This window comes from Lonchura striata, unplaced genomic scaffold, assembly GCF_046129695.1.
Source record: "Lonchura striata isolate bLonStr1 unplaced genomic scaffold, bLonStr1.mat Scaffold_126, whole genome shotgun sequence".
NCBI lineage: Eukaryota > Metazoa > Chordata > Aves > Passeriformes > Estrildidae > Lonchura > Lonchura striata.
Window position 1 is genome coordinate 359,155 of NW_027461090.1, and position 26,825 is coordinate 385,979.

Below are 26,825 nucleotides of genomic sequence, written 5' to 3' on the forward strand. Positions count from 1 at the left end.
AAATTTGTAAGGAAGTTGAAAAAGGAGGGAGAGGTGATTGGCAGACTCACCTCTCCAGGATGTAGGACTAATGTTAGAAAGTGGACTGATATTGGAATGTGGATGTTGAAATGTGAAGAGAGAAAAAGAGGGCGAAACAGAGAGAAAGGGAGAAGAGAGAAGAAGAGAGAAAAAGAGAAAGAGAGAGAAAGGGAAAGAGAGAGAAAGAGAAAGAGTGAAATACCCCCCAAAGTCCCCATACCGCAGCTATCTGTAAGTTCTCCCCCATTCCTGCTAGACAGAGTGACAACATGGGGAGGGGAGTGAGGAAGTACAGTCAAAGGCAAAGCTGTGATAAAGAGGGAGAGCTGGACCACCAATAGAGATAAGATCAAAGCAGAGATAGCTGACTCTCACAATGTGCTTTATTTTTTTAAACAAGACTTCTTTTTTTTCCTTCTGATTTTTGTTGTTAAGGAAAGAAGGCTTTTGTTCTGAAGAATGGGTCTGTAAGACTAAAACAGTTGGATGTTGCCTAAAAAGCAAAAAACCAAGAGATGTGATACATCTTGTGTTACATTTGGGCTAGTCTTTTTTTTATTTAACTAAGTATAGCTCACAAGAAGAAGAATTGGCCTCTGCAGCGATGAGCACAGCTGGATACAAGAAGAAGAAGCAGCTATAGAAAAAGTTTTTAGTTAAACCCAGAAAGTTTTGAAGAAAACTAATAGTGAAAGTTAATGCAGTATTGTTTTTCTTTTCTTTTAACACTGTGTTATTAAAAAGTCCTTTCCAGGTACTACTAAAGCATCAATCCCAACTATGGAAAAGAGGGTGAATTCATGCCAGCAAAATAAAAGAATTTGTGAAGAAACGTGAGGAGTGGACTATCACATCTAAACTGGGTGATACCAAATTAACTTTCAACCAGGACTGGGTGGTAATGGTTTGGGAAGACCCAAATGATCCAAGGCAGGTACAAAGAATAACACCTAACTGAGAAATAAGGCAAAGCTTGCATCACTGGTTCTAAGCCCTGCCTGAATAAGCCCTGAGACGCCTCCGACACCTCCTTGGCAGAGGAACACTGCCACTTCAAACAGGAGGATCGGGAGTGTTTGAGTCAAAGAGTTCTGATAGTCTGGCCTTAGCCTGTGACTTGTACAGGCAAAAAGGGAAATTGCCATTAATACTATGCTGTATACTTTATTTGATTCATCCCCATATTGGACATGGCAGCTTGGTTATAAGTGAATGTTTAAATTATGAGAATAATTGGCATTGTAGCTCACAAAATCTATGTTCTCGTGGCAAGAAGTATTGAGTACTGAATCAATCCCCTATACAGAAAGACCTCAAAAACTGAAGTAAATAAATTGCTTTTGTAGATGGGGATTATCAATGCCTGTGGACTGAGAGATACCTGAGGAATGGTGGAAAACCACAGTTAAAAGGTGTCAAAAACAATTTGCCTGGAAATGAGTAAAAAAGGAGTGACAAGGGAAACAGAGGGCAAGCCTGGATTGAGCACTGTACTCACCAGCGAGAAGATCACACGTACCTGCTGTGGGCAGCAGCCCCACAGGCAGGGGAGGTGGGGGTATAAGCCATGCCAGACCTCTGTCATTCCTGTTTCTGTCTCTCATTTGTTGTCTTTTCCCTTCTGAGATAGCAGCAAGATCGTGTCACAAATGCTACAGAAAGTATCACATGGAAAGAAACCAAAGTTCCTTTTTGTTACACACACCCATGTCAACAGCCACTGTTATAACCCGTCCAAATTAAGTACCTGCAGGAAAAAGGGGGAAAATTATCACATTACAAAGAACTTAGGGAAAAGTAGTAATACTTTGGGCATGGAATGTCGAAAAGGAGAGAGATGGATTTGTTTTACATTTGATCTTAGAAATATAGTCCAAGATTCGGTAAAGAGACAGTTAGTAAAAAAAAAAGGTAAAACAAGCACAGCAGTCTAGCTCTGTGTTAACCCCAAATTATATCCTCAGTCATATTAAATGACTCCAAGCAGTTATAGAGAAGATAATAAACAAAGCTGCTCAGGCATTGGAATTAATATGGAGTCTGCAAAGCCAAACATCACCTGCAGTGCATTAAAATAGGTTGGCTTTACGCTATTTATTGGCTAAAGAATAGGGTGTACAGATTGTTGAAAATAGATGGCAATGAGGATGTCATCCTGGAAAAAACAAAGGATATCAGAAAAAAATTATGACCCAGGTATCAGTCCAAAAATGGGAAAATAACGTTAAAAACTAGCAGGTGGGGTAATGTATTGAGAATGGGATGGTGGAAGAAATTAGGATTCTTCCTTTTATGTGTTGCAAGTATTTTGATATTTCTTCTTTGTTTAATCCCATGTTTTATTTGATTACCAACAGAGTCCAAAGAATGCAAGAGGACAGGAAATATTCTTTATAAATCATTTGTCTTGAGCAGTAAGAGGTGGGATTGTGAAAAATGCATATTTATGATTGGCTTTTCGCAAATGGTACAATGAATATTATATCTGTCATGTTAGAAAGTTATGCTGTATTAATTCCCTTACGTATTGTGTTAAGTGTAGTTTTAGGTTACAACATAATGTTAAAATAGAGATTATGTATGTGGGGGGAGTTTTCTTTTTAGGAATGAGATGCTCCCTTCGAAGAACACCTAAATCTTCCAAAGGAGAGGAATTTATAGCTTCTTATCAGGAGAAGCTAATTTCTTCAGGCCTTGCTCAGACTTGAAGACACCAGGGGATTAAAGGGAACAGTTGACATACAACAGAGTTTCTTGTTTAGAACAGAATGTATGCATAACCATGAAGGATGTATGAATATGCAACAAGTGTCTTGGTTTAAGGGTGATTCCTTTGTTCACAAGTCAAGCTTTTCTTGACTTAGGGTCTGAGAGCATCTAGACGTCTGTAATTCTTTGCTCTTTTTGTCTTGTAATTGTCCTAACTCTAATTGTATTATTATTTTTAAAACCATTTTATTACTATTAAACTTTTAAAATTTTAAAAACCAAGTGATTAGAGTTTTTCAAAATTTTCAAAACTAGATGAGATTTAAAGGTGACCCTTTAACTCATGAACAATAAATAGATGATTTGAAGGAAAACAAAAAAGCAGCAGGTTGTGGGGGGGGCACAAGTGAGGCTGCTGAAGGCTGCTGTGGAAGAGAAGCTGCATTCCAGGCACCCAGGAGGAGCTTCAGAAATGCAAATTAACACTGCTGGGGCAAACTGGGGACAATGTACCTGGCTCTTCTTGCCTGGGGCAGGAATTGGCTGATTCCCTCTGCCCCTCACCCCAAGCTCTGCCTGCTTGCACAGATGGAATCTGCACAGCTGAAGGCAGAGCCCATGCTGAGGATCTCTGACTCTGCAACAGAAATGGCTGAAGCTGCAAAGGGAAACAGCAAATGGAGAATGTTGTGAAAACTTCACTAAAATAAGGGGGGGAACATCCCTCTGCCCACTCCAACATCTGCTGTCACTGTCTGTGCTGTACAGGGTGTATCAGAGCACTGGGAGTTTTGCTATAACAAGTTCAGGGAAATCAGTTGGAATTCAAGTATATGATGAAGGAGTAAGAAAAAAAATGGTCAATTGATGCAGCCCCAGCTTGAGGGAGCGCCCAAACATGGGGAAAAGATGAACGGCCACCAGAACAAATCCTACAACACCATGGACCAGCCCCTGGGAACCAAAACGATTTTGTGAAAAATGCATGTTATATGGCTCTGTGCAGATAGTTACTACATGTATTATGTTATAATGATAACTTGTGCTGTATGAACATCTTAATAGTATGGTAAACGTAGCTTTGTAGATAAAATTAAGCTTTAGTACTTAAAAGAGAAAATATGCATGTGTGTGGTGGGGGGGGGGTTAAGGAATGAGAACACCTAAATTCGCTCAAGGAACACCTAAATTCTCCAGACAAGAGGAATTTATGGTTTTCTTACTAGAAGAAGTTAATTTCTTCAGGCCATGCTCAGACTGGAGGATGCTGTGGGGATTAAAAAAAACAGCTGACATACAACAGACAGAGTTACTTGTTTTAAATAAAATGTATGCATAACCATGAAGGATATAAGAATATGCAACAGTGTATTTTTTTAGGGGTGATTCCTTTATTCACAAGGTATGCTTGTTGTGGCTTAAGTGCCCAAGAGAGCATCCGGACATCTGCAAGTCTTTGCTTTTTAATGTCTTGCAATTGTCCTAACTCTAAATTTTTATTAGTCTAATTGTATTCCTACTTTTATAACCATTTTACTAGTATTAAACTTCTAACATTTTAAAAACCAAGTGATTGGCGTTTCTCACAAATTCATATCAGGAGACAGAGAACCCATTTTTCATTTAAATGGCATAATTTGATTACAAGCTGTCCTCGGAATAAGAACCAACCAGACAGCTCCAGCTCCTGACCTTCCTGCCGACCAAGCCACTGAAATGAGGAACACAACATTTCAGCAGGGGATGGGATCAGATTATCTGTTAGCAGAAAAAGGAGGAGTTTGTGGAAAACTAAATGGCTCAAACTGCTGTTGGCAAAGAGATGACGAGAAAACTGCTAAAAATTATAAGAAAGGAAATAGGAGAGCAGTTTATGTATTGGTCCAAACATGGAAAGGATGGGAATGGGACACGCTTTCCTGGCTCCCCGGCACACCAGGGGTTAAACGAATGCTGTTTCTCCTCTTCTGTGCTGCAGCAACTCTCATCTTTTTACCATGCTCCACACCTTGGCAGTGCAGCTCATCCAGCAGCTGAGCCAGGGCATGCAGGTGGCAGCCAGGCCTCCTGATCCACAAACGGCTACAAAAGGACAGCGAATGAGGGCACCGAGAATAATCCCAAAACCAAAGAGGACCCGGGAAGGACAAAACAGAGTCAAGGAGTGAATCTGCCTGGACATAGGGCCGGGCACTTGTAGATAAGGAAGCAACGAAAGAATCCATCAGTTCCAATAAATGTTACAAATTGACCCAGAGAGCTGCTCAAAGTCCCGCTACATTCCCGAACTTCGAGGAGAAGAACAAAGACTTAACAGAGCCATGAATATCGGCTGCTATACAAAAGGAGGGTGCACATTAACGAGGGCAGGCTCCAGGCGCATCGGGAAGTCGGAACCTTCCAAGGAACTCAGCCGGTGGGCAAAGGCAGAGGGAGATCGGCCGGGAAAATGAGGATAAAAAGGAGGCTGCGGACTACAGCCACGGCAGAGAGCGCACGGCAAATGCCCCACGGCCTCTGCCCCTGCTCGGCAATAAAGTCACTTTGACAGGACTCCTCGCTCTCCGCCGGGCACACGAACCTCCGGCGACGGGAATTTCCCCGCCCGCTCCCGGCCGCGGGGCAGCCCCTCTGTCCTACCCACAGCAGCCGGGCCGAGCCAGCGCTGCTCCGGCAGCGGCTCCTGCCCGGCCCCGGCGGGAAGGAGACCGCGGGCAGCCGCTCCCGCAGCGCCCTCAGCCCGGGGCCGGCACGGGCCGGACACGGCACCGGCGAGCCGCCGGAGCCCCCTGCCGCCCCCTCCGCCCGCAGCCGGCCCCGAGCCCCCGCAGAGCCCAGCGCGGCTCCCACCTGCGCCGGGGCCGCCTCCGAGCTCCGCCGCCGCCGCCTCACCGCGCTCCGGCCGCTGCCGCCGCTGCCGGGCCCGCGCAGCCGCTCGGCCAATGGCGGCGCTGCGCGGCCACGGCCGCCCTCAGCCCCCCGCCGGGGCCGCGCCGCGCCCCGCTCCCACCAATCAGCGCGCCGCAACCGCGACTGACGGCACCGGCGGCCAATGGCAGCGAGCTCGGGGCGGGCTCTGCGCACGGCCCCGCCTCGCCCCGCGCTCTCGGCGCCCCCGGGCTGCGTGAGGGGAAAGCCGGAGATGAGGAACAGCCCCGGCACGGGCCCGGGCCGAGCCGGGATTGAGCTGCCCACACAAACAAACTTCTCCGCGCCTCCCGCCACGGCTTTCCCGGCCCTGCGCCTCCCGTGCCTCCGCCTCTGCGGGAAGCCCAGGAGCCTCACTTCTCCTGCCCCTCGTTAGCGCATCAGTGCTTCGCTTTGATTTCCCCCGAAAAGGGAAACCTGCCCAAAGCCCTGTGGGTGGGTGGGGCAGGGGAGAGATTTCTGGCAGAAAACTCCAAAGACTCGGAGCAGGAGAAGGAGAAGTCAGTGCAGAGCCTTAAATGCAGCTTTCCCCACGCCTCCCTGCTCCCAGCTGCACCTCCTCCCCCGGCAGGGCAGGAGACAGGGAATGGGGCCATGCTCAGCTCATCCCCCGGGGCTTCTCCCTCTGCTCAGGGACAGGAGTCGTTCCCTGCTGCACCCTGCGCTCTCTCCCGGCCGAGACTTCTCCAGGAACTTCTCGGAGCGGAGTCCATCCCCTGGGCACAGCCCCCTCCGAGTGCTGCAGCGTGGGTCACTGTGCCACGGGCTCAGTCCTGCCAGGACAGGCTGCTCCAGCGGGGCCCCTCTGCCCGCGGGCTCACAGCCTCCTCTCAGGCATCGCCGTTGTGAAAAACGCTAATTACTGGGTTTTTAAAATTTTTTAACTTTCATAATAATAAAATTGTTATAAAAATAATAATACGAATAAATTAGTACAGTTTAGAGTTGGGATAATTATAAGACAATAAAAGGAAAGAATTACTGACGTCTGGATGCTCTTGGACACTAAGTTATGAAAAGCATTCTTTTTGGACAAAGGAATAGCTTTAAAAGCAATAGCTGTTTTCATATTCCTATATCTTTCATGGTTATGCATACATTCTATTTAAAATAAAAACTGTTGTATGTTAACTGTTTTTTTTAATTCTTAAGGCATCTTCGAATCTGAGTAGGGCTTGGAGAAATTAATTTATTTTGATAACAAAACTATTTTTTTTTTTAATGATCTAGGTGTTCCTCGAAGCGAGTATCTCATTCTAAAAAAAAAAAACCTCCCACCACATACATAGTCTCTATTTTGACATTATGTTGGAACCTGAAACTTACACAATTAATTTATGTCACACACTACTTAAGTGAATGAATACAGCATAACTTGCTAACATTACACATATAATATTAATTGTAATATTTGTGAAAAGCCAATCATAAAATATGCATTTTTCACAATCTTTCTTCTTATTTTTTATAAGTCATTTGGCTTGAGCAATATTTTTTATTTACTTGTATTATTTGGACTCCGTTGGTAATCTAATAAAACATGGGATTAAACAAAGAAGAAACATTAAAACACTTGTAACACATAAAAGGAATTTTAATTTTTTCTACTATTTCATTCATAATACATTACCCCACTTCTAGTTTTTAACATTATTTTCTCATTTTTGGACTGATACCTGGGTCATAATTTTTTTAATATATCTTTTTTTTTTTTTTCTTTTCTTGGATGACTTCCCTATTGCTATCTATTTTTAATAATTTGTATACTCTTTTTTCTACCTAATAAATAGTTTAAAGCTAACATATTTTAATACAGTGCAGTTTTTGTTTGGTTTTCTTGACTTAATATTAATTCTAATTTTTGAGTAGCTTTGTTTGTTATCTTCCTTATAACTGTTTGGAGACTTATAATATGATTTAGTATATAATTGGGGGTTAATAAAGAGTTAGACTGTTGTGTTGGTTTTACTTTTTTTTGTTTGTTTGTTTACTATTTGTTTTTTACTGGATTTTGGACTATGTTCTTAAGATTAAATGTAAAACAAATCCATCTCTCTCCTTTTGGATATTCTATGGTTTTTGTATTACTACTTTTTCTTAAGTTCTTTGCAATCTAATAATTTTCCCCCTTTTTCCTGCAGGTACTTAATTTGGATGGGTTATAACAGTGGCCAGGAAACCCTCGGCTTCTTCTCTCCACTCTCACTCCTCTTCTTCCTAAGACCCAGTCCCAGTTTCCCCGGGGGGGATTCTCTCTTTTTTATCACTCCCTTGGTCTCTTTACTGGCCGCTTTTCCCACGAAAAAGACGAAAAGCAGCGTGAGAGGCTGCAGCAATCACTTGGCAAGTCTGGGGTACCCAGCAGCCTCTGTCACACACATTCATTCCCCCCTTATCCGCCCCATCCCAACAAATACTCACCTGTCCTTTGTCCTTGGGTCTTGGTTCTTCGTGTACACTTTAGTCTCAGAGGCTAATTACCGCGGTTTTAGGGAATCCTTTCCCTTTTCTTTGTTTTATTGTCTCCTTTTGCCCATGGATCATAACCTGTGTCTGTGGTCACACCCCAGGGGAACAGAGCGAGGCTGCCTAAATAGGGCAGGACCCGTCTTCCTCACCCTGATTCACCTCAGGCCCCGGCAGAGAGGTGTTAGAAACCATCCTGTGCTACCAGAATTGTGAAAAACGCCAATCACTTGGCTCCCTGGGCTGGGTTTGCAGCTCCTCCTCCTGCAGCATCTCCGGGGCTTTTCCTCCTCTGCCATCCAGCCACACCCTGGGAATGAAAAATCCTGGTTTGGGGAAAACCAAGGTGAGACTGCCTTGGACTGGAGGCTCCTCCTGCCCAAGTCCATCCCTAGAACTCAGCAGGACTCTTGTGTCCATGAAAATCTCCACAATATCAAGGTTCAGCCCAAAACAACTCTCCCGGGAGTTCCCTATCTCTGATCTCTCCACTTTTGGGGTTCCAGAGGTTTCCTTTCCTTGGGATGATGGGGGTCCAATGTCTCCAGGGGTTCCCCCTTCTCAGGTGTCCTGCTTAGGGATGATCCAGGGGCTGTTGGGGCTCCATGGGGTCCCTTTTCCCCTGATGCTCTACTCTGAGATCCCAGGTGTCCCAGGGGTTCCTCCTCTCCAGGCTCCCCCCCTTTCCAGCCAGCCGGGGGTCCCCCAGCTCCAGGATCGCCCCTCTCTGCTCTCCCCACTCCGGGGGTCCCAGGGGTTCCCCTCCTCTGCTCCCCCGGGGGTCCCCAGGACAATGTCCTCCCCCTGGTGACACTGGGCAATGGCCACGTGGACTCCCAAAGATCCCCCAAGGGGCTCAGCTTTGGGGTCCTGCAAGATCCAAACCTACACACACACAGAGAAAAAAACCTCCCAGGGTATATTTGGGCCTCCCAGACAACATCTGGGCTCAATTCCACAATCTGCAAGCTCCAAACACACCCCAATAAAAAACCCTCTCAGGGACCCCCCGATATATTTGGGGCGAGCTCCCCCTCCCCTCTCACCTGCAGGATGAGCTGGGGGCGATGGTCCCGGGGCCAAGGGTGCTGCGGCCTCAGGGGGCACTGGAACCTCCTGTTTCTCCTCCTTTTCCTGCTCCTGATCCTACTCTTCCTCCTCCTTTTCCTCTCTCCCTCCTCCTCCTCCTTCCTAATCCCACCTCCTGCCCAGTTCCTGCTTTCTGTATATTTAGAGTGGAGCACCTTGCTTGTTTTTAGAGCAAGAACAAAGATCCCCGCGGGAACACGGCTTGCTGGCTTTAGTCAGAAGTAGCAGTGACTAAAGGTCCTGTTTCCTCTGCTGTGCTCCCGTCCTTGTTCCTCCTCAGTGTTCAGGCTGGGCTATGGGGTATCCCTGTTTGCTGCATTTTCAGAGCTCCTCCTGTGTTATAAGTTGAGGCGAATAATTTGATTCAGCCTTTTAAGATCAATTAATAATTTTATTAATTACAGCAAGCGATAGCAAGCAAAACAGCGCTGGGTTCAGCTGGGAGCCTGGCTCCGCCAAAAGCTGACAACCTTTCCTTCTCTTCAGTCCCTTTTTATCTTGCATGAGTGGGGGTGGTGAGTCTCATTCCACTTCGGTTTATCAGTTTTCAGCAACAATGGGTTTCCACTGCGGTTATCAGTTCCAGCCAGTCCTGCAAAATCTTTCACAATCTTTGTTTGTGGTTACCAGTCAAGCCTGCAAATTCCATGTCCCGACTTCCCCCCCTTTTATCCTAATTTCATACTTTTGATGAACAAACAAGTCAATGCAGTTTCTCACAGTCCCCCATTTCATTTTTTATCATTTTGTTCATCAAATCGTTTTATTTCTTGGTGGGCTAGAATCAAAGTCTCTTCTACTTCAGGTTCTCTAGGGAGAGTTTCATATTTGGCTTTGATTAGCATCAGGTGTGCTGCTTCCAATCTTCTTTTTACTATTTCAATTGCCTTGTTGAATATACATGGGCCAAATGTTATTCCTAACACTAATAATATTAAAGGACCCGCAATTGTAGATAGCAAGTAATTAACCAAGGGGAGTGATTAAACCAGGTCTCATACCAGCTCTGCTGGGCCTCCCTTTCCCTTTTCCTTTTCTCAAGTCCTGCTTCCAGTTTTGTCATAGTGTCTCGTACCACCCCAGTGTGATCTGCATACACACAACATTCTTCCCAGAGAGCCGCACACAGTCCTCCCTGTTGTAAGAATAGAAGATCTAGTCCTCTTCTATTCTGCAGAACTACTTTCAATAAGGACCTTACTGACTTTTCCAATGCTAATATTGATTGTTCTATAAGTTCCAAATCTTCGTCTACAGCAATCCTCAGGGAATTAAACTCCTTTGTTTGTTTTACTAGGGAGGCTACTCCTGTACCGATACCTGCTCCCCCTGCAAGCATTAAAACTGCCACTGTAAGTGCGGTCAAAGGCTCTCGTTTTTGTATGTGGTGTTCTGGGATGTTTTGTACATTATACATATATTCGTTGGGGTGATAGATAATTTTGGGAATCACAGCCACCTGTATACAATAGTTAGAGGTTTCGTTAAATATTTCTAAGGAAATACAGGGGGTGAATCCTCCTTTTGAGCAGATCCACTTGGTGTTTTTAGCGGGAACTAGCCATTTAGCTGGAGTATCTTCCCATTTAGCTTTAGTAACAGTCTCACATAAATATTCCAGGTGTGTGGGTACTCTGCCAATACATCGTCCCCTCCCTGTTATTGAAGCCAAAGTCATTCCTTTACCCTGGGAATCTTTCCAATTACATTGTGGGGGATTGCTACCATTAAGACGTCTCGCTTTTTCAGATATCCCTACAGCTTCGTAAAATGGAGGCCTAACATCAAAGCAGAGCCAACAGTGTTCTGTTAATTCTGGCTGAGTAGCATTTAAGACTTTATATACTCCCTCCATTAATTTCCAGAGAGTGTTAAACCGGGAATCCCCACTTGGCGCTGTTGTAGGAGTTGTAGTTTGGTTATCTGTTATCAGGTTCCTAGCTGTTAAATCCCCAACTATTACAGGATTAGGGCCCACTGCCTGTGTGTCTGCTGGTACAGGCCCTTTCTTTATGGTAAATACGCTCCCTCTGTCTTTTCCAGGTTCCCAATACTGAAAGCCCCATGATCTTCCCACCATCCATCCTGGGTCTGTGGGCTCAGTTATGTTTAAATGTACAAATTGGCAACTCCCTTTCCACCCGCCCAAGAAGGCGCCATTAGAATCCTTTTGTGGAGGGGTACACCCATAGGGTCCCCATGATACTTTAAGAAATTTATCTCCTGCTGCTTGCCAGTCTGAGGCTATTGTTTCACACCCCCAGTACCCACAGAAATATTCTCCAGGGTAATTGCAATACCCCTTTCCTGGGTTCGATGCTGGACACATGTAAAATCCTGCGGTATTAAAACAGGGCTCTACAGGGGCTAGTTCACATAACTGTGGGGTAAAAATAGGGGGTTTGGATGTTATCTGACTCCGAATTACCCTGCCATCTATTCCGGTTAGCGTCCACTTAAAGGGCTGGTGCAGGACCGGGGAACTCTCCCCCTTATGTATGATATAAAGCATTAAAATACTTATAATTTGCCAATAAGGGTGGGGTCCTGACCTTGTTTTTGTGGCATGATATTCTGTTTTCCCTTTTTGGGTTTGTTGCCTTTCTGGTGTTTCAGAGGAAATTAGACCGGTCGTCTGGGGGAGCCTAGTACTCGGTTGGCAATAGTTGGAGCATTTCAGCATTATTCTATGGGGGGGGACCTGGCTTTTTCCCCTCTGCCTCGCTCGCCGACCCGGTTGCTTCGAGCCGCGAGGTAAATTATCTTCTCGGCAGCAGTGGTACTCGCCTAGGCGTCCCTTCCCCTGCTCCCGCCTAACCTTGTACTGTTCCCTATTTTTATCTTTGACCCGGGGTGGGTGGCACGGGACCCCCTTTAGTTCCCTCTGACAACACCTTTTTAGAATTTGGGCAACAAATGGAGTGGGTTTGTTAATATGGAAACAAAAGTTTCCTGATGCACTCCTTTGGTGTATATATATATATATATATATATATATATGTATATATATATATATATATATATTTTTTTTTTTTTTACCAGTCCTCAGACTCCAAACAAATCTACTGATTTTTCAATTTTCTTGATTTTACCACAATTTCTGTTCAGACCCCAGTTGGTGGCTTCCCCCCTTGGCAATGGACCTGCCACCGTTCTTGGCAAATTTTACATGTAAAGCACTTAAAAGGACAACAATCACAATTTACCTTATTACAAATTATTAAATAATCGTTAAAATAATTACTAACACATACAAAAGGATAATAATTATAATTTACCTTATTATAAACTACTAAATAATTACTAATAAGTAGGTAATTATATCCCTTTTTGTTCTCTTTTGCGATCGACTTAAATGATGTACACAGAGTTCATAGATTTTTCTTAATGGTAACCTTTAAATTCCCAGGCTGGCTGTCTACCTTCCACTGGTCATCCGTGGTGGCCGGACTTTTAACTCGACTGGCATGCGTCCACTCTTTTTCGGCCATCCGTATTGCAGTTTTTGTAGTCTTCTTTTCTTCTCAAATTTTACCAAAAGTATGAACTACTTTATGGGCATACTTAGAATTAGTAAAAATAGTCCCACTTTTTCCTTTCAATAAATTTAGAGCTTTAAGCACAGCATATAATTTGCATGCTTGGGCCGACCAGCTGGGGCTAAGGGGACCAGATTCTACTGTCTTAAATGTTTTTCTCATCTATTGTAGCATACTCGGATTTTTTTTTTTTTTTTTTTTTTCAGAACTTGAGAGAACTTGTCCACATATAATTGAGTCCCTTCTTTTAGTTTTTCTTCCTCAAGATCTGGCCTTATTTTTGTTTGTTCTTTTATTTGTTGGAGGTAATCATGTGTTAGTTCTGTAATTGGTTTTTTATATAAAAAAAAAAAAAACTGGGCTGGGTTTTTCAGGCCCATTGTTTCTTAACTTAGGAGAGGAGACTAGGATGCCTTCATACTTTAGAATCTGGCATCCGTTATCTATTTGTCGGCCTTTTGTTGCAAAACTCCATGAATGTTATAGGGAGATAAGGTTTTTAGCTCACTTCTAAAGGTTATCTTCCCAGCTTCCTCTACTAGGAGAGCAGTGGCCACTATCGCCTGTAAGCTTCTTTTTTTTTTTTTTTTTGTTTTGTTTTTTTTTTTTTTTTTAAAGCCTTTCTATTTTTTGTTTCAGTCCTTGCCTCCCCTCCTTAGATATAGGATATTGTCTAATTCTGACAGGTATCTCCGGGTTCCTAATAGTTACTTCAAAGGGTTTAATACTTAATTTTCCTATACTATCAGGGGTGTACCAAATTTCTGGATTAATCTTTTTCTCATCTTCAGCCTGGAGAGGACACAATTTTACTGTCAGTTCTCCCTTATTAATCTCTATCCCTGTTTCTAATTCAATCATTAAATCCCTTCCCAGTAAATTATAATCTGCTTCTGGTACTAATAAAAACGACCCAATTCTTAATTTGGAGTTACTTTTTAAGAGCACATCCTTGATTATAGGTACTCCAAAGGGTTCCCCTTTGGCTCCAATCACCTGTATTATTTCAGATGAAATCTTACACCCTTGGGGAAGGGTCTGGACGGTCGATCTTTCCGTCCCTGAGTCCACAAGGAACTCATATTCTTGCTGCTGGGGACTTTTTTTTTTTTTTTTTTAAATTTTACCAGGGGCTTTGTTCTTTCTCTTGTCCCCAGCAGATAGAGCCCCTGACACCCGTAATCTTCCTTAAACTGCTCTTCATCAGCCATCCTTTGTCAGCATTCCTGCTTCATATGTTCCTTTTCCCCACAATAAAAGCAAACAATTCTATCTCCTCCACCTTGTCTTCCTTCATGCACCTGTCGACCAGCTCCCCTCAAACCTCCTGGGTGACCACCACCCCTTCTCTGGGGAGATTGCCTCTGTCCTTCCCTTACAGCTGCTAACATAATCTTAGACTGCTTCTTGTAGTTCTTATCCTCCCTCCTAACATAAACCTTCTGAGCCTCCCGCAGTAACTCATCCAGCCCCCTTGCTTGCCACCCTTCTAACTTTTCCAACTTCTTTCGAATATCCACCCACGAATTTACCACAAAATGAACTTTCAACAATGCGTCTCCTTCAGGAGTGTTAGGGTCCACCCCTGAATATAACTGAAAGGCTTTTCTCAGCCTCTCCAACCATTCAGTTGGATCTTCATCCTTCTTTTGTTGTTCCTTGAATGCCTTTTGTACATTCTGTCCACGAGGGACAGCCTTCCTTATTCCCTGTATTATTATATTTCGCAAATCGCCCATATGGGTACGGTGTAACGGGTCTTGATTATTCCACTGGGGATTATGTAGGGGCCATTTAATATCTGTTAATGGTCCCTGTTGATGTTCATCATCCCAGATTCTCATGCTCGTTTCTCTAATCATTCTCCTTTCTTCTGCAGAAAACAAAATCCCTAACATGGATTGCATCTCCTCCCAAGTATAAATATTAGGTCCCAAAAATTGATCCAACCACTCCGCCACCCCTAAAGGATCTTCTAACAAATGTGCCATTTCCTTTTTTTTAGATTCCCTAACATCCCCTGAGTTTAATGGGACGGATATGTACCCTATTCCCAGAATCTGAGCAGGCTGTCCTGGTTGCGCAGCATTCGGGTTAGGCACCATTCCCATTCCATGCTCTCTAAGGGGAAATATACCCAATTCTTGCTTTCCCTTTTGTCAGGTCTGGCTTCGGGTTACTCGCCGAGAACCCTCAGGGATATTTTCCTCCAACCTTTCACCTGCTGGTCCCTCATCCTCCGATAATTCTTGGGTGGGTGCCGAGGGACCCGGGTGGTCGATTAGCGAAGGTTCCGGGAGGGGGGGGTCTACAAGCTGTGGCGGTGGAGGTGGCAATGGAAGAGGTGGGGGTGGTGGCGGTATGTATGGAGGGGGAATGCCTGGAGGTAATTCAATTTCTTTTGACCTCTTTTTCTTCCTCTCGGTATTGAGAGCAAATAATTTTGCCCTTGTCTCTCCTCTTATCCAGAGGGCTGCATATTCACTTTCTTCTAGATTAAAGGGTTCTTTTGAATTAACGTAGACATTTAAGGCCTGACAGATCCAATCCTCAGAAGACCCAAATACTGGCCAATATAACTGATTCCCTCTTATTTGTTTTTCCCCCCAAACTTCCATGCAGTAATGAGCCATTTTTACTTTATCTTTTCCCTTCCTAGAAGGAAAGGCATTCCAATATTTAATCATTAAGCCTAATGGACTATCCTCTGAAATATGGGGAAGTTTTACAGGGATTCCCCCACCCATGGGTTCAGCAGGCTTGCTTTTCCTCTGACCCATCTTCTGGAGTGCCTTCTAACACACACACTTGCTTCCCTCAATTCGTGGCCCAGTCCGTCGCCAGATATGGGAACCGCACTACTATGAGGTCCGCACTTGCTTGGGGAGTCCGAGCTGCCGGCCCCCCTCTCATACACCACACTCGTCACACTCCAGGATCTCCAACCCCCGACCAGGCGGTCCCATTCTCCCAGAACAGGCCTCCTCTGGACACCCGGTCCTTCGGAAAATACTTACACCATCCGGTGTCTTCGCCTGGGGCTTCGTGCACAAAGATTAAGGGGGTAGCCGGCAGTTCCTTGCTTGCTATCGGATTTTAGGTTCGTCAGTCGGAGTCCGGGAAGGAGTGTCCCCGTAAGGCCACTGTTAAAGCAAAGGCAGTGGGGTGCCTCCTCAGCAAGGCCTCCTCTCTGGGTGTTCCGATCTGAGTCACGGCACCAAATTTGTTATAAGTTGAGGCGAATAATTTGATTCAGCCTTTTAAGATCAATTAATAATTTTATTAATTACAGCAAGCGATAGCAAGCAAAACAGCGCTGGGTTCAGCTGGGAGCCTGGCTCCGCCAAAAGCTGACACCCTTTCCTTCTCCTCAGTCCTTTTTTATCCTGCATAAGTGGGGGTGATGGGTCTCGTTCCACTGTGGTTATCAGTTCCAGCACAATGGGTTTCACAAGTGGGGGTGGTGTGTCTCCTTCTACTGCGGTTATCAGTTTTCAGCAACAATGGGTTTCCACTGCTGTTATCAGTTCCAGCCAGTCCTGCAAAATCTTTCACAATCTTTGTTTGTGGTTACCAGTCAAGCCTTCAAATTCCATGTCCCGACTTCCCCCCCTTTTATCCTAATTTCATACTTTTGATGAACAAACAAGTCAATGCAGTTCCTCACAGGGACAGGGACCGGGCCCCCCTCGTGCACCGACCCCCCCAAGCACTGGGCCTGGATTCCCCTTTGTGTCCCCCACCCATGACAGAGGTTCCATCTCCTCCCCTTTGACCCCCCAGAGCTGCGGGACCCCCAGGAACAGTGCTGGGACTGGGGGGGACCCCAAGCGCTGGGGAGGCACGGGAGGGTTCAGCAGCACCAGGGGAGTCCCTTAGGGTTTGGTCCTTCCCCCACCCCTCGCCGTTATCTCCCAGGAACCCCTGTTATCATCAGGGCCCCCCCAGTTTACTGGGACCCCCTCCATTCACTGTTTCCCCCCTTCACCGACCCCCCCAGCCATGAGCCCCCCGCAGTGCGCCAGGACCCCCCACTCACCTCCCATCCCCCATCCATGGGAACCCACCCAAATCACAGCAGCACAAGGAGAAAAAGCCAAAACCTTCCCCACACCCAACAGGGATCACCAGGACCATGGATCAGCAGGGCTCTGCCCAACGGGGGTCACTGGGGATCATCCAGCCCTGATCCTCCCATGGGGGATGGAGCTGCAGCAGCGCACCAAGCTCTCCCCTCACTCCAAGCTCTCCCCTCACTCCAAGCTCTCCCCTCACTCCAAGCTCTCCCCTCACTCCAAGCTCTTCCCTCACTCGGGTCACGCACAGGGCTTCCCTTAGTGGTGCCTCCGTTGGTGTTTGGTCAAGTTTGAGCTCATGGAGAAGCTCTTCCCACACTCGTAGGGCCTCTCCCCAGTGTGGATACGCTGGTGTGTTCTCAGGGCAGAGCTCCACCCAAAGCTCTTCCCACATTCCAAGCACTCATAGGGCCGTTCCCCGGTGTGGATGACATGGTGCTGGATCAGGCCAGACCTGCCTGTGAAGCTCTTCCCACATTTCCCACACTCGTAGGGCCTCTCCCCAGTGTGGATGCGCCGGTGCACAGTGAGATTGGAGTTGCGGTTGAAGCCCTTCCCACAGTCGGGGCAGCGGTAGGGCCTCTCATCTGTGTGAATCCGCTCATGTAGGAGGAGATGGGTGCTGGTCTGAAACCTTTTCCCACACTGGGGACACTCGTAGGGCCTCTCCCCAGTGTGGATGCTCTGGTGTCGGATCAGGTGTGAGCTCCACCCAAAGCTCTTCCCACATTCCAAGCACTCATAGGACTGTTCCCTACTGTGGATCACCTGGTGCTCAATCAGGCCAGACCTCTCTTTGAAGCCCTTCCCACACTCGTAGGGCCTCTCTCCGGTGTGGATGCGCCGGTGCACGGTGAGGCTGGAGTTGTGCTTGAAGCCCTTCCCGCAGTCGGGGCAGTGGAAGGGCCTCTCCTCTGTGTGACTCCGCTCATGAAGGAGGAGATTGGAGCTGGTCTGAAACCTCTTCCCACACTGGGGACACTCGTAGGGCCTCTCCCCAGTGTGGATGCGCTGGTGTGCTTTCAGTTGGGATCTCCACCCAAAGCTCTTCCCACATTCCAAGCACTCATAGGGCCGTTCCCCAGTGTGGATCACCTGGTGTTCGAACAGGCTAGACCTCTGTATGAAGCTCTTCCCACACTTCCCACACTCGTAGGGCCTCTCTCCGGTGTGGATGTGCCGGTGCCTGATGAGGTGGGAGTTGTCCTTGAAGCCCTCCCCGCAGTCGGGGCAGCAGAAGGGCCTCTCCTCTGTGTGACTCCGCTTGTGTCTGAGGAGATGGGAGCTGGTCTGAAACCTCTTCCCACACTCCCCACACTCATAGGGCCTCTCCCCAGTGTGGATCCTCTGGTGCTCGATCAGGTTGGAGCTCCAGCTGAAACCCTTCCCACATTCCAAGCACTTGTGGGGCTTCTCCCTGCCATGAGGCTTCTCCACCAGCTCCGAGCTCTGGCTGGATCTCCGCCCGCCTTCCTGGCTCAGGGGGGCTCTTTCCTCCCCGCAGCTCCCTGGGCTGGGTTTGCAGCTCCTCCTCCTGCAGCATCTCCGGGGCTTTTCCTCCTCCTCCATCCAGCCACACCCTGGAAATGACAAATCCTGGTTAGAGGGAAAAACAAGAGAAGAGCTGCTTGGACTGGAGGTTCCGCATTGCCCAAGTCCATCCCTGGAAGTCATTGGGAATCTTGTGTCTGTAAGAACCTCCAAAACACCAAGATTCAGCCCAAAAGTCCCACAAACTTCAAGACACAAATCAAAAACTCCCTGAACATCACAAGTCAGCAAAAACCTCCTCTACAAGATAAAGATTCAGTTCCCACATAAAACCAAAGCACCAACATTTAGCCCAATAAAGCTCAGAAACACCAAGATTCACCCCGTGAAAATCGTGGATCCCCCTCCACAGTCACCTGCTGCATGTGGAGAGAGCAGCACTCCTGGGCTGGGGGGAGGCTGCAGACACAGGGAGGGGTGGAACCTTCTGCTGCTTCCTCTTTCTGCTCCTCCTCCTCCTCCTGTGTCTCTACTCTTCCTCACACTCCTCTTCCTCTTGCTATTCCTCCTTCTCCTGCACAATCCCACCCTCTCCTGCCACATCCATCGTTTGACCATTCTGTTCCTCAAGCCTGCTTCTCCTTCCCTTCTCCTCCTGCCCCCAGCCCCAGCACCCACTGCCGGCTCCCTCTTCCCCCCAGCCCCACAGCATCCCAGCGCAGGGGCAGGGATGGAGCTGGGGCAGGTCGGGCTGGGGCAGCGCTGGGCTCTCGGCCGCTCCCGCCCGCACTCGGTCCCCACTGCAGCCGCTCCCGCCAGGACAGCGCGGGGGGGCCCGGCCTTGGCGCTGCCCCACTCCCACCTCCCCAAATTCCCCTCGCGGGGCCATGGGGCCGAGGGGGGGCGCAGGTGGGGTCCAGGTGGGGAATGCTGAGATTATTTTAAGAGTGGGTCCCCAAGAAGAAGAATTGGAATTTGTGGTAGACACAGGGGCAGAATGAACCTTTCTGTTAAATATTCCAAAAGGTTATAGTGTAAGCAAAGATACCGTAATAGTAACAGGAGGAAAAGGAGAGAGTTTCACAGTACCCGTTATTAAAAATGTGGTAATAGAGGGAGAAACTAAATTTTGGATGAGGGATGTTTTCTTGGTCCCAGGGGCAGGTAGCAATTTATTGGGACAAGATTTACAAGTGAAATTAGGAATAGGGGTTGTTCCAGAAGATGGGAAGATGACAGCTAGACTTTTAAAACTAGGCCAGGAGGATGGAAGAAGAATTAACAAGGAAGTTTGGGCTGGGGAGGGAAATAGGGGAAGATTAAATATTGACCCCATAAAGATTACAACTGAGGAAAAAAAAATTGTCCCATACATGTACGGCAGTATCCTGTATCTTTAGAAGGACGGGAATGTTTAAAGCCAGTAATAGAAGGACTAACAAAGGATGGGACATTAGAACCTTGTATGTCTCCCCATAATACCCCAATACTCCCAGTAAAGAAGCCTGACGGGAGCTATAGACTGGTACAAGCCTTAAGGGAGGTTAACAAAGGAACTCAGACCTGCTATCCAGTGGTACCAAATCCTTATACTCTTTTCAGTAAAGTTCCTCCCCAGCATCAGTGGTTTAGTGTAGTGGACCTTAAAGATGCCTTTTGGGCTTGCCCATTAGCCCAGGAGAGCAAGTTATCTTTGCTTTTGAATGGAAGGACCCACTAACTGGAGAAAACAGCAATTAAGATGGACAAAACTACCACAGGGGCTTACAGAATCCCCAAACTTATTTGGACAAGCTTTAGAAACAATACTACAAACTTTCCCCACTCCCCCTGGAATACAAATTATCCAATATGTGGGTAATCTTTTACTTTCTGGGGAAGCTGAAGCTGAAGTTAGAGAGGCTACTATAAAGCTTTTGAATTTTCTTGGGGAAAAAGGATTAAGGGTATCAAAAGGGAAGCTGCAAATTGTAGAATCAGAGGTAAAATATCTTGGACACTTGCTTAGAAAGGGTAGTTGGAAGCTCAACCCAGACTGAAACACAGGGATTCTATCCCTTCCCCCTCCCTCTTCAAAGGGGGAAATCAGAAAGATACTCAGATTATTGGGATATTATAGATTGTGGATTGAAGGATATACACAGGCAATAAAATTTTTGAATAAAAAAAACTGACAGAGGGAGATGATATAAAATGGATCAAAAAGGATAATGAAAAATTAAGAAAAAAGAAGTTAAAACTAGCCCCAATATCAACTTTAAGCTTACCTTCACTAGCAACACCCTTTCATTTGTATGTAAATGAAAAAAAGGGGGTAGCTCATAGGGTTTTGTTTCAAGAGTGGGGAGGAGTAAAGAGACCCATGGCTTATTTATCAAAGATGTGGGATCCAGTAAATCAAGGCTGGCCAGTGTGTATTCAAGCTATAGCAGCTACTGCAATCCTGGTAGAGGAAAGTCATAAACTGACTTTTGGAGGTAAATTAATTGTGTGCACACCTCATGCAGTACTAAATTTCTTCCAATTTGCATTGTGATTTTTATCTTGAAATACATAACTTACTGTACTCTAACATTGAAAAACTAGTTTACAGCTGTGACATAGCAAAACCTGCTATTAATTTGAGTCAATGCAGGCTGTTCAATCAAGTGTTCTCAGTGTGTAAAGTTAAACTAAAGGTAACACCAGCTGCTTGGTAGGTCAATGAGAAACATTTTTCCTTCCAACCAGTCCTTTTTCATGTACCCAAATGTGTTTTGCTTTCTTCGTTTGTTTTGTTTGTTTGTTAGTTTTTCTTGAAGTGCTAACTACTTGCAGTGTATCTAGAACAGCAATTCAAGTTGTGCATACCAAACACTTGTAAAAAAATAGGGCTCATTTTTTCCCAGAATGGGAGGTGGCTACATACAGAAAAGGAAAACTACAAAGTTTCAGTATCTTCTAATGTAAACTGTTAATTTTTTACTTCCAGCATCACAGTGGGTTTGTGACACACACATATGAAAAAGATGGTGAGGGAGATCTCTGTTTACTACAGTTTCCTATTTCTTGAATGAGTTAGAGAGCTATGAAGCAATTGTGATTCCTTGTGTGGATTACCCAGGCCTGCAGGGAGGGCTTGGCCATGGTTCCCTCTGTGCTGCAGGCAGCCCTGCAGCGTGGCAGCAGTGGCTTGCCTCTGGTGAGTTTGCAGGCAGGGTGCTCCAGCACTGCAGTGCTCAGGGGCAGTTTCCTATTTTGACACCAAAGCTTAAATTCAAGAGTGCCTCTTCCCATCCAGTTATTGTTTGTACTGTAAGAACCTCTTCAGAGAGTGTCTCCTGGCAGTCAAAAAGAGAGTATTGCAGAGATAAATTCCTTACTTGCTGTCTCCCCCACTGTATCCACATTTTGTCTATTCCCTCTTCAAATTATAGATTTGTAAAACTCATGCTCTGTGTCCTCAGATGCCCTTCCCAAATCAAACCTTGGCTTCTTTGCAAATTATATTGCATGAACAAGGATTGCCTTAAATTTTTTAGTGCAGGCAAGGTCACTTTGGAAGTAAGTTGTGGTTTACCTTGTTCCTACAACCCTTTCAAGCTTGTGAATGGAAAATTGTGACAGCAAAATAAGTCTTTAGTTTTAGCACTGTCAGCTGTGGGTAGCTGGTAGCCCTTGGTGGAGGGTGCCGTGAATTAAAGGCCTGCAGAACACACATAACAAAAGTAATTAAATTTGTAAGGAAGTTGAAAATGGGGGGAGAGGTGATTGGCAGACTCACCTCTCCAGGATGTAGGACTAATGTTAGAAAGTGGACTGATATTGGAATGTGGATGTTGAAATGTGAAGAGAGAAAAAGAGAGCGAAAGAGAGAGAAAGGGAGAAGAGAGAAGAAGAGAGAAGAAGAGAGAAGAAGAGAGAAGAAGAGAGAAGAAGAGAGAAGAAGAGAGAAGAAGAAAGAGAGAAGAAGAGAGAAGAAGAGAAAAAGAGAGAAAAAGAGAGAAGAGAGAAAAAGAGAAAAACAGAGAAAAAGAGAGAAGAGAGAAAAAGAGAGAAGAAGAAAGAAAAAGAGAGAAAAAGAGAGAAGAAGAGAGAAAAAGAGAGAAAAAGAGAGAAAAAGAGAAAAAGAGAGAAAAAGAGAGAGAAAGGGAAACAGAGAGAAAGAGAAAGAGGGAGAGCGAAATACGCCCCAAAGTCCCCATACTGTAGCTATCTGTAAGTTCTCCCCCATTCCTGCTAGACAGAGTGACAACAAGGGGAGGGGGAGTGACAAGGACAGAGTCAAAACCAAAGCTGTGAAAAACAGGGAGAGTGGGACTGCCAATAGAGATAAGATCAAAGCAGAGATAGCTGACTCTCACAAAGTGGTTTATTTTTTTAAACAAGACTTCTTTTCTTTCCTTCTGATTTTTGTTGTTAAGAAGAGAAGGCTTTTGTTCTGAAGAATGGGTCTGTAAGACTAAAACAGATGTTGCCTAAAAAGCAAAAAACCAAGAGATGTGATACATCTTGTGTTAAATTTGGGCTAGTCTTTTTTTATTTAACTAATTATAGCTCACAGGAAGAAGAATTGGCCTCTGCAGCAATTAGCACAGCTGGATACAAGAAGAAGAAGCAGCTATAGAAAAAGTTTGTAGTTAAACCCAGAAAGTTTTGAAAAAAAAATAATGGTAAAAGTTAATGCAGTATTGTTTTTCTTTTAACACTGTGTTATTGAGAAATCCTTTCCAGGTACTACTAAAGTAGCAATCCCAACCATGGAAAAGAGGGTGAATTCATGACAGCAAAATAAAAGAATTTGTGAAGAAACGTGAGGAATGGACTATCACATCAAAACCAGGTGATACCAAACTGACTTTCAACCAGGACTGGGTGGTAATGGTTTGGGAAGACCCAAATGATCCAAGGCAGGTACAAAGAATAACACCTAACTGAGAAATAAGGCAAAGCTTGCATCACTGGTTCTAAGCCCTGCCTGAATAAGCCCTGAGACGCCTCCGACACCTCCTTGGCAGAGGAACACTGCCACTTCAAACAGGAGGATCGGGAGTGTTTGAGTCAAAGAGTTCTTATAGTCTGGCCTTAGCCTGTGACTTGTACAGGCAAGAAGGGAAATTGCCATTAATACTATGCTGTATACTTTATTTGATTCATCCCCATATTGGACATGGCAGCTGGGTTATAAGTGAATGTTTAAATTATGAGAATAATTGGCATTGTAGCTCACAAAATCTATGTTCTCGTGGCAAGAAGTATTGAGTACTGAATCAATCCCCTATACAGAAAGACCTCAAAAACTGAAGTAATAAATTGCTTTTGTAGATGGGGATTATCAATGCCTGTGGACTGAGAGATACCTGAGGAATGGTGGAAAACCACAGATAAAAGGTGTCAAAAACAATTTGCCTGGAAATGAGTAAAAAAGGAGTGACAAGGGAAACAGAGGGCAAGCCTGGATTGAGCACTGTACTCACCAGGGAGAAGATCACACGTACCTGCTGTGGGCAGCAGCCCCCCAGGCAGGGGAGGTGGGGGTATAAGCCATGCCAGACCTCTGTCATTCCTGTTTCTGTCTCTCATTTGTTGTCTTTTCCCTTCTGAGATAGCAGCAAGATCGTGTCACAAATGCTACAGAAAGTATCACATGGAAAGAAACCAAAGTTCCTTTTTGTTACACACACCCATGTCAACAGCCACTGTTATAACCCATCCAAATTAAGTACCTGCAGGAAAAAGGGGGAAAATTATCACATTACAAAGAACTTAGGGAAAAGTAGTAATACTTGGGGCATGGAATGTCCAAAAGGAGAGAGGTGGATTTGTTTTACATTTGATCTTAGAAATATAGTCCAAGATTCGGTAAAGAGACAATTAGTAAAAAAAAGGTAAAACAAGCACAGCAGTCTAGCTCTGTGTTAACCCCAAATTATATCCTGAGTCATATTAAATGACTCCAAGCAGTTATAGAGAAGATAATAAACAAAGCTGCTCAGGCATTGGAATAAATATTGAGTAAGCAAATCCAAACATCACCTGCAGTGCATTAAAATAGGTTGGCTTTACGCTATTTATTGGCTAAAGAATGGGGTGTACAGATTGTTGAAAATAGATGGCAATGAGGATGTCATCCTGGAAAAAACAAAGGATATCAGAAAAAAATTATGACCTAGGTATCAGTCCAAAAATGGGAAAATAATGTTAAAAACTAGCAGGTGGGGTAATGTATTGAGAATGGGATGCTGGAAGAAATTAGGATTCTTCCTTTTATGTGTTACAAGTGTTTTGTTATTTCTTCTTTGTTTAATCCCATGTTTTATTTGATTACCAACAGAGTCCAAAGAATGCAAGAGGACAGGAAATATTCTTTATAAATCATTTGGCTTGAGCAGTAAGAGGTGGGATTGTGAAAAATGCATATTTATGATTGGCTTTTCGCAAATGTTACATTGAATATTATATGTGTCACGTTAGAAAGTTATGCTGTATTAATTCCCTTACGTATTGTGTTAAGTGTAGTTTTAGGTTACAACATTATGTTAAAATAGAGATTATGTATGTGGGGGGAGTTTTCTTTTAGGAATGAGATACTCACTTCGAAGAACACCTAAATCTTCCAAAGGAGAGGAATTTATGGCTTCTGATCAGAAGAAGCTAATTTCTTCAGGCCTTGCTCAGACTTGAAGACGCCAGGGGATTAAAGGAAACAGTTGACATACAACAGAGTTTCTTGTTTAGAACAGGATGTATGCATAACCATGAAGGATGTATGAATATGCAACAAGGGTATTGGTTTAAGGGTGATTCCTTTGTTCACAAGTCAAGCTTTTCTTGACTTAGGGTCCAAGAGCATCTGGACGTCCGTAATTATTTGCTTTTTTTGTCTTCTAATTGTCCTAACTCTAATTGTATTATTATTTTTATAACCATTTTATTATTATTAAACTTTTAAAATTTTAAAAACCAAGTGATAAGAGTTTTTCAAAATTTTCAAAACTAGATGAGATTTAAAGGTGACCCTTTAACTCATAAACAATAAATAGATGATTTGAAGGAAAACAAAAAAGCAGCAGGTGTGGGGGGGGGGCACAACTGAGGCTGCTGAAGGCTGCTGTGGAAGAGAAGCTGCATTCCAGGCACCCAGGAGGAGCTTCAGAAATGCAAATTAACACTGCTGGGGCAAACTGGGGACAATGTACCTGGCTCTTCTTGCCTGGGGCAGGAATTGGCTGATTCCCTCTGCCCCTCACCCCAAGCTCTGCCTGCTTGCACAGATGGAATCTGCACAGCTGAAGGCAGAGCCCATGCTGAGGATCTCTGACTCTGCAACAGAAATGGCTGAAGCTGCAAAGGGAAACAGCAAATGGAGAATGTTGTGAAAACTTCACTAAAATAAGGGGGGGAACATCCCTCTGCCCACTCCAACATCTGCTGTCACTGTCTGTGCTGTACAGGGTGTATCAGAGCACTGGGGGTTTTGCTAGAACAAGTTCAGGGAAATCAGTTGGAATTCAAGTATATGATGAAGGAGTAAGAAAAAAAATGGTCAATTGATGCAGCCCCAGCTTGAGGGAGCGCCCCAACATGGGGAAAAGATGAACAGCCACCAGAACAAATCCTACAACACCATGGACCAGCCCCTGGGAACCAAAATGATTTTGTGAAAAATGCATGTTATATGGCTCTGTGCAGATAGTTACTACATGTATTATGTTATAATGATAACTTGTGCTGTATGAACATCTTAATAGTATGGTAAACGTAGCTTTGTAGATAAAATTAAGCTTTAGTAGTTAAAAGAGAAAATATGCATGTGTGTGTGTGTGTGTGGGGGGGGGGGGGGTTAAGGAATGAGAACACCTAAATTCGCTCAAGGTACACCTACATTCTCCAGACAAGAGGAATTTATGGTTTTCTTACTAGAAGAAGTTAATTTCTTCAGGCCATGCTCAGACTGGAGGATGCCGTGGGGATTAAAAAAAATAGCTGACATACAACAGACAGAGTTTCTTGTTTTAAATAAAATGTATGCATAACCATGAAGGATATAAGAATATGCAACAGTGTATTTTTTTAGGGGTGATTCCTTTATTCACAAGGTATTCTTGTTGTGGCTTAAGCGCCCAAGAGAGCACCTAGACATCTGTAAGTCTTTGCTTTTTAATGTCTTGCAATTGTCCTAACCCTAAATTTTTATTAGCCTAATTGTATTTCTACTTCTATAACCATTTTACTAGTATTAAACTTCTAACATTTTAAAAACCAAGTGATTGGCGTTTCTCACAAATTCATATCAGGAGACAGAGAACCCATTTTTCATTTGAATGGCATAATTTGATTACAAGCTGTCCTCGGAATAAGAACCAACCAGACAACTCCAGCTCCTGACCTTCCTGCCGACCAAGCCACTGAAATGAGGAACACAACATTTCAGCAGGAGATGGGATCAGATTATCTGTGAACAGAAAAAGGAGGAGTTTGTGGAAAACTAAATGGCTCAAACTGCAGTTGGCAAAGAGATGACAAG

The 26,825-nt window shown here is 44.8% G+C and overlaps 1 protein-coding gene and 2 long non-coding RNA genes across 3 annotated transcripts; all 3 read right to left on the bottom strand.

Moving 5' to 3' along the window:
• Window positions 1-1,122: 1,122 nt before the first annotated feature.
• On the bottom strand, window positions 1,123-4,342 carry LOC144248441 (uncharacterized). The gene is made up of 3 exons (XR_013341735.1): window positions 3,954-4,342; window positions 1,541-1,768; window positions 1,123-1,402 (listed from the first exon to the last, which is right to left on the bottom strand). It is a non-coding gene; the product is annotated as an uncharacterized LOC144248441 (long non-coding RNA).
• Window positions 4,343-16,994: 12,652 nt separating this feature from the next.
• Window positions 16,995-18,913, bottom strand: LOC144248439 (uncharacterized). The gene is made up of 2 exons (XM_077790607.1): window positions 18,702-18,913; window positions 16,995-18,408 (listed from the first exon to the last, which is right to left on the bottom strand). The coding sequence occupies exons 1-2, from the start codon at window positions 18,742-18,744 to the stop codon at window positions 17,087-17,089; spliced, it is 1,365 nt and encodes a 454-aa protein (XP_077646733.1). The 5' UTR covers window positions 18,745-18,913; the 3' UTR covers window positions 16,995-17,086.
• A 3,741-nt stretch (window positions 18,914-22,654) lies between these two features.
• On the bottom strand, window positions 22,655-24,082 carry LOC144248442 (uncharacterized). Its single transcript, XR_013341736.1, has 2 exons — window positions 23,797-24,082; window positions 22,655-22,776 (listed from the first exon to the last, which is right to left on the bottom strand). It is a non-coding gene; the product is annotated as an uncharacterized LOC144248442 (long non-coding RNA).
• Window positions 24,083-26,825: the final 2,743 nt, after the last annotated feature.

Coding starts and splice junctions, on each gene's coding strand:
- LOC144248439 (XM_077790607.1), bottom strand. CDS start 18,744: ATGCAGCAGGTGACTGTGGAGGGGGATCCACGATTTTCACGGG. Junction 18,409..18,701: donor GGATCCACGATTTTCACGGG/GTGAATCTTGGT, acceptor TGTCATTTCCAG/GGTGTGGCTGGATGGAGGAG.